Genomic DNA, 7,926 nt, shown 5'->3' with positions numbered 1-7,926 from the left:
CCACTTCCCTGCACACTGTCTGGGAGGGGAGGGACTAGAGCAGGAAGCGGAGGGCTGTTCTCTGCTGCCTGAGATTCAGGCACTTTCCAATAGCATCAAGCAGGAGCATCGTGAGCCCATGCCTAGCAACGCCCCTGCAAGACTGACTAAACCGGGATCTTCTCAATACCTTCAGTCTGGTGCCTTGGAAATGTACTATTCAGTTTCCTTTTTCCCGTCACTGCTGCTCCTTTTTCAAGAGATTTGCTGTCCCAAGGGGACTAAAACCTCCCCTCCCCCGTCCATATGTGCGGCTCTGGCTGGGATTTAAAGGACCGTATGAAGCTTCTGTGTCTCAGGCAGGTGGCTGCAGACTGAAGAATTCTGCATCGCTTCTGGATTAGTTTCTGGCTCAGGGGAACCTCCTCGGAATAAGGTGTTTTACGTGCCAAGGAAACAGAATAAACCTTTCGTCTTCTCTTTTCAGTGCAACCAGGTTTATTCTTTAAAGCTGCGAGGATGTTCCGCTTTCATCTTTTCAGCCTACCCTAAAACTTTGCCCGTGTTGTTATTTGCAGAATGGATTTGAGTTGAATGTCTTTGCTTGGGCACCACTGCCGGAAGGCTTGGCAAAGGAACCAGCTGTCAAGTTTGTTTTCTTTCTTCCCGGCGGGAGAGGATTGAGAGCGCGCGGAGTCTGCGGCGCACCTCCAGCTTCCTGGAAACGGCGGAGAGTGTGAAGGTGGAGAGCGCGCGCTGCCTCCCTGACCCCCCGCCCTCTCCCAGCGCTCTCATTGGCTCTTCCTTTCCCCCCTCGCGGGTCTGGCGTGCAGGGCAGGAGAGCTCACGCGCCTTCCAGTTGGGCTGGTCACGTGCGAGGAGCTTGGGCCACGCACTGCACAGCGGCCTGAACCGTGCCCAGCGGGGCGAGGCGCCGTCCGGTCTCCCTGTCCCTGCATTTGGGTGGGGGCGAGGCGAGGGGGTAGGAGAAGAAGTTCCTCGGGACCCACTCCATGCACTGTGCCCGTGCCCCCTCTCCGTGTCGTCGAGGCCACGCCCTGTCACCTTCCCTTTCAGAGAGAGAACTGACCTGCACCCACCCTGTGGCTCCGCCTCTCTCCACTGGGGGGTGCTGCCCCGGGTCCGAGCCCTCTCGCACTCCTGCCCTAAGGGTATCACCTGGGCCCGGTAGAGGTGCTGCTGGAACAGTGCCCGGAAGTCCTGATCCTCGTTTCCTGCAGCTGCTTTGGATTTGGTTGGTTTTATTTTGTCCTCCTTTGGTGTTCCGGGACCCTGTGACTAACTTCAGCTGCCCTGATTTCTGTGACTGAGGCGAATCCGGTTTCTTGTGACTGTAGTGGACCTAATCTCTGGCTGGGGTGACGCTGATCTCTGTGACATTAGTGGCCTCAGAAGGATGCTGCGCGGCCCTGGATCTGTCGGGCTTTGCTGCCTTCTCACGGTGCTCTCAGCTAGCGGTAAGTGCCCCGCAGGGCTGGTTCTTTTCATGCATTTGTATACAGCGTTATAAGAAGCACAACGGAACGATGCACAGTTGATCCCTGTAGTTCTGTTCACACTCAAGAGACCAGCCCTGTAAAATTGGGAAATAGTCTGCACTCAGCCAGTGGACTGTCTGCACATGCTAGGGTGGATTTGGGTAGGGTGCTGCTTCTAGGTAGAAGGGAAGAAGTTTGGTGTTTGCTCCTTTCTGACTTCATTGCCTAAGTTGTACAGAACCTCTTACCAATAGGTGAGTGGGAAGGAACAAATGCATGGCATCTAAAACAAAAAGGAGCCGACATGTAGAATGCATCAACATGGACATTGCAACCCAATGCAAAGTTCATGCAGAAGCTAAAGGCACAGGCAAGTGTGGTAAAGAGTTAATGCAAGACTGAATGCAATATACTACAAATGCAGGTTTGTTTGGGTTGTTTTTTTTTTTTGCAAAGCAAGAATGCAGTAGCTTAAACTGGACAAAGAGTTAAGCTTTGGAGAAAAGGTTTAATGTCATGCAAAATCAAGTTCATGCCAAGATGCAGGATTGATTGCCAAGATGGGAAATCTCAGCAATACCCAGTTGCTGCATTTAATGCAAACTGGCAGCGCAGAGTTGCTGTCGTTTAATGTAAATAATATAAATACTATAAGCCATGGAAAGCGTTGGTTACGGCTGTTAATTGAGTATAGGCAGTACAAGGTGGAAATACCAAGGGTTTAATGTAGCCAAGACTTCTCAGCAGAGCTGTTCCTTGTAGAGGGGATGGGATCATTTGTCTATTGATATAAATTGTTGATTGTTTCTCTCCATGTACCGCTCTTCCAAAATCTGCATTTTCCAACCCTGCATTATTTTTCTCAGTGTATGCTAGTCACATTTTTTCATTTTAGCTTTGAGCCATTAAATATTCACTTCCATTCTAGGGCAGAAAAGCTGCCCATCCCGTCTTGTTGAAACACTAAAATACTAGAGTGTATTCGGAACTGTAATGCAATGACAGATTGCATCGCTGAGCTTTGTGATGGATTGCTGCCAGGAAGAAAAATCCAAAGAATTAACCATCGTGCAGTGCTCCTGCCTTAACAAGAGAATTGGAATAAAGATCAAAGTCTTGATCTGCTTTTTCATTGATTTCATTAAAGTGGCACCTGCATTCAAGTGCAGTGTGCAGACAGGAATAAGAGACATGGACTTGTAGGGATACCATATTATGGCCCATATGTTACAAAACATTTATCCCATAGTCATGAAATGGGATAAAACCCTTAGTACATCCGGCCAATGGGTTGTCCTGGATTCAGAGTTGCATTGCGCTTCCTGACTTGTTTTTTTGTGTGTGCCAGAATGCCCTTTCCCTATTTCTGCAGGCTTCAGATAAACGATGCTCTGTTTTCATGAACAGCATTCAAATCACTTACCTTAACCCTATAATTTATTGAAGCTGTTTGCATGGTATGCTGTGAAATCATTTGCTGCCACTGGGGATTACCTGCTGGTGCTACTCTGCCCTTTGCTGGGGGTAGATGGCCGGCCTAGCTGTGCTGCACATGTAATCTGTTGAATCATCTCTGAAGAGGAATTTATCGGGACATCACTTTTTTTTAACACAATTTTTTTTTTTTGATGCGTAGAAATGGTTTTTCTTGTGTTCTAAATGCTTCCCACTCAGAGCAGAAGCTGAAATGCCATTCTGTAGACTACAGGAGCTTTTAATGTGCTGTGGCCAGATGGTGCTGTGAGTACAGCGCTTGCAAGGGGTTCTGTTGCTATTGTGGTGTTTCTTTCCTCTTCTGGGTGCATCGGTTTGGTTCTCGTTGCTGTACTTATCCACTAGCCTTTGCAGCTCTCTTGCATAATTACAGTTGCTTCCTTTGTACTGAATGTCATCTTCAAATGAGAGGACGGGGCATGAGAGGTTTTCATGCCTTATAAGAAATCTCTCAGAGCTAACACGCAGTTTCATACCCCCTGACCTCCTGCATTTGAAAGCAGAGAAGGACTTAAAGCAAATTCTATGAGAACTGATTTGTCTGTTTTGTGTCTCACTCCTGTTTTTCCGAGATTGAGATCAGTTCTGCGGGAGAGGAGGAAGCATGAATGCTGTTGAATTACAGAAAACCTGGAGCAACGTTTGTAAATGTTTAGCTGAAGCACTTGCAATTGTTGTTTCGCTCAGCAGGCAGATAAGTACTTGCTGAAGAGAATGTGAGATTGGAGAAACTATTAAACTATTCGATGAGTGGAATTGCAAACAGTGAAAAAAGGGTGCTTTAAGTAAAATGCACTTAAGTTGTAACTTTTAACAGAAAAATCTGCTTTCAGAGATGCAGATATCTAGGCGTGCTTGGCGATGCCTTTCACGTCACTTTCTTTAGAGTAAAGTTGCACTTCCATTTTCACAGCTGTATTCTGGTAGGTGGCTAATAATGTTTTATTTCATGAGCGACATTGTTTTCCTCGAGGTGATTGATGGCCCCCTTCTAGTAGCTTGAATGAATATGGGGAAGAGGGAGGCCATACATGTTGTACAGTTTAGCATTTTGTTAGGCGATTCGGTGTCTAGATTTCTAGATGACTATTAAACACCGGAGAAATGCAGCTGAAACTCCTCAATACCATAATATTCTGAAACAAGAGCTGAAGTTAATCACTTACAATGGTGTGCTGAAATAAATGAGTAGTGTAGAAAGCAAGAACAGGGAAAGACAAGGAGGTGATCAGCATGGGCTGGGGTCAGCGTGAAGGCATCCAATTTTCACTGAGTTGTTGGATAAGATATGGTGCCATATTTGCTGAGAATTTTTTTTTTTTTTTTTCTGTAGATACAATAGGGAGACACCCTCAAGCACTGTGACTGGGGCCTGTGCTCAGAAAGGGGCAAGTGCCGCCTATATTCAATACATAGCACTTTCAGGTGATCATGGTCGAGCTTGCAAGAGCTCTGGTTTCCGGGATTGCGTTGATTCCATTCTCAATATATTTTTCTCTGGACAATACCATGGCCAGGGGAGTGTGACCGATTCCCTTGGAAGCTTTGTACTGTGTTCAGGCTTCAGGCGGGTAGTAATGACAGCAAAGACAAGTATTGTCTTACAAGTGGCTTGGTGCTGCTAATTAATGTGTGTGACAGTGAAAGTGGAGACTAGAAAGCATAATAAGCTGCCTCTTTTGTGATTGTATGGAGATGTTACTGAAATAGCCAGGAAGCAATCCAGCGGGCATCACCTCGTTGGCAGTTTGCTTTGTCTGCACAGGTAACAAAGTCAAGAAGCAAGAAATATTGGTGCTTGAAGTAAAGTCCTAGAAAATGCACACGTGGTCTTGGATCCACTGGAGCCATGAGATTGAGGGGGAACGGATCACATTGTTGTGGATTCCCAACTGCCCACTCTAGCTTCCAGCAACATTTCGAATGTCTGTGAAGTGTTATATAGTTAGACATTTTCATCCCCTCCTCTCTTCTGTCTGTCCATTTTCTTCTGCATGTATTCTGACTTATATGATCTATTATTATGCCCCCTTGTTAATTATATTGTGTCGTAGGAGAAATATTTAAGTGGGGAGGGCAATAATTGGAGCCCCTTGCACAGGTAGAATTGCTTCTGAAATGGACTTTCTGGTGATTGGCCTGCTCTGTACCCAGGTGAAAGGACTCGCCTGTGTGAGCCACGCGGCTTAAGTCTTACCCACATGTCTGGAGGTGGTCCCGGGATGGGGCTTGGTGGGGGAGGCACTTAACCTTGGGTATTTCTGCCTAAAAGAAAAAAACAAAGAAAAGAGCACCCACATAAAAAAAAGTGAGTCTAACTTTGTGTAGTCATCAGAACAAAACTAGCCCCGCGGTTTCACTTTGATTATCTCAAACTGCTGAGGGGGGTTTGCCGAAGTGGCAGAATGAAAGGATTATCTACTCCATAATATTTTGTAATGTACCGAGCACGCATCGGTAGTAGTCATTTGACGCTTGCGAGGAAGTTGTTAATAAAGGTAAACGCTGCAAATCCTACTGTACATGACCAAAAGGAAGTCACTGAAAAACATGGTTCGTGGAGCAAAAACAAAGAGCACGCCTTTTGTAGCACCTTGCATACTTGAATTTCTCAAGCTGGCTTAAAATATAATTTTCACCCGGAAAGTTGTCCTGGTGCCATATTCTCAGGGCTTACTTTCGTCGGTGCTCTTTCCAGGAATTCAGCTTCTATGCCCTCACTTATTGTGGCAGGAGTTCGATATGCCGTTTGTCTTAGTGAGCATTTTCCACTGACCTTTACATTAATACTTGGAAAGGCGGCCTAAAAATCCGTATCCGGAATTATTACTGATCTTAATCATCCGAATCGGTGTTTTCCGTTTTGTTTTCTAAATTTTTTTTATCAAACTAGAGATCTGTCAGCGAGGCATCAACCTTTTCTTTCTGAGGTTTCTTTCTGGGTACTTGCCAGGCACCTGTAGCCTGGATTGGCCACTGTTGGAAACAGGATACTGGGCTTGATGGACCCTTGGTCTGACCCAGTATGACAGTTTCTTATGTTCTTATTATTTCACTTCAGCTCTGCGGAGAAGCCTGTTCATGTAGTAGCTTTCTTATGTTTGGGCACAGGGTTTTATCGCTTTGATGTTCTAGCTTTTTGCACTAATTGGTGAGCTGGGAACTCCTTCACTATTCCTGGTAACCAAGCACTTAAAAACCTGAATGTGCACCATGAACTCGGCTCCTTCGGAACCAGCCTCTGTTGGGGGTCTTCATAATTACCCCGATTTCCCCTCTGTTTTATAAACCCTGCCCCCCAGTCCAAGTTCTTCAGCAGGGGCCACATACCACAGTTGGCACCAAAACCCTGAGTCTGGCCAGCAGGTCCTCCTGCAGCATGGACTGGCCCAGGGAATGCAGTATCTGCCCTGGGAATCAAACCTGGCTCTTCCACATGGTAGCACACTGCTCTGCCACAGGACTGGCCTATGACTTTGAATTCAAATTTATGAAAACAGTTTTTCAGCTTTATACCAACTAAATAGTTCAAAGCTGATTACAAAAGAGTAAAAGCATACAGAAGATAGATTTAAAACAAAAACAATACACATAAACAGCGGAAAAACATCTGAAAGGCAGAACTAAAAACCTGCAAACGTAAGCAGAACAAAGATTATGAGGCAGCTTGTGATTCATTAAATGCCATTTTAAACAAAAAGTCTTCAGCATTTTTTTTTCTTAAAGAACTGAGACAATCTATAGTTCTTATTTGGTCTGGTAAAGAATTCCAGAATAGCGGCCCAGCTTCCTCTTGTAGTCTCAAGTCGGGCAATTTTTACAGATGGAATTTCAAGCATGCATTTACTCTCTGATCGTAAGGAGCGAGGAGGTTTGCACACTTTGGTGCTAGTGTCGGAATAGCTTCATGAGCATCCTCTCCACTCCTGTCTTGTGTGCTTAATTACAAAAGCTGCAGTGTGATCGACTCTCCCTATGTCTTTGGCAGGTTTTATAAATTTTTGTACTAATAGCAAATTCAGGATAGAGACTGTTTCCCTGGTATTTTAGGATAAAATAACAGGGTAGCCATGTTCCTTGTGCTGATTGGGTAGGTAGAAAAAGCAGCAAAAATGTTTCGGGGCATATTACTGCACTCATTTCTAAACCCTTCTCATCTAGTGTTTGAGAGGCTCTTTATAGTGCAGCAGATGGGATTGCTAGGTTCCATGGCTGAGAAGTTTAAAAAGTGTGAATACAATGTATTTCCTGCTGCAATGATGAGCTAAGCCTTCTTTGTACTATAACACTGGGAGCAGACATGTTTGCAAGAGTGTCATCATGAGTTGCCTTACTGGCTAGATCTAATTGGCTCCTATTCAGTATGATGTCATAAATGAAATCACACCACACACACAAACTAACCAGCTACTCTTCTGTGTGATGTAATTTGTGATACTGCCCTGAACGTTAGTGCTGTCAAGGGCTTATGGGAATTGCAGGGAGCAGTTTAAAGAATTTTGAAATTTAACTTTGGTTTGTTTATCCTAATTTTATCTATATATATTATGTATGTGTGTTTTATATTGATATTGTGGATGTTATCTTGTTTCCTGCTGCAAGCAAATGTTTTGGATCAGCAGGATAGAATGTGTTTTTAAATAAATACTTGGTTTAACAGAGCCGTAAACTAACTGATAGAGGGGTGAATATTACTGCTTACTGTCTGTACTTTGAAATCCTGAGTAGTACTGAATGTATATGTTTCTTTAAAAATGAGGAAGATCTCATTTTACTGTATGGTAATAGTAAGAAGAAAGCACTTGTTTATTTATAAACGTTCTGTCTCTTCCTAAGATAGTCTCAAGGGCAGACTACATTCAGCGTTATTAGTTAGTGTGTACAGTCAGGACAGGAACATGAACACTGATGTCCACACACTGCTTGTGTCTCTTCTACGTGGGGGCTTACATTG

The 7,926-nt window shown here is 44.5% G+C and overlaps 1 protein-coding gene across 1 annotated transcript in view; it reads left to right on the top strand.

The window, feature by feature from the left end:
• Nucleotides 1–268: 268 nt before the first annotated feature.
• TMEM132E (transmembrane protein 132E) overlaps nt 269–7,926 on the top strand; it is a 1,436,548-nt gene continuing 1,428,890 nt past the window's right edge. The window contains exon 1 of the mRNA XM_029613101.1: nt 269–1,457. Coding sequence (XP_029468961.1) covers nt 1,397–1,457 — 61 coding nt within the window. The 5' untranslated portion in view covers nt 269–1,396. The remainder of the gene's footprint in view (nt 1,458–7,926) is intronic.

The sequence above is a fragment of the Rhinatrema bivittatum genome, chromosome 8, assembly GCF_901001135.1.
Source record: "Rhinatrema bivittatum chromosome 8, aRhiBiv1.1, whole genome shotgun sequence".
In the NCBI taxonomy this organism is placed as follows: Eukaryota; Metazoa; Chordata; class Amphibia; order Gymnophiona; family Rhinatrematidae; genus Rhinatrema; species Rhinatrema bivittatum.
This window is presented reverse-complemented; position numbering and strand designations above follow the sequence as displayed.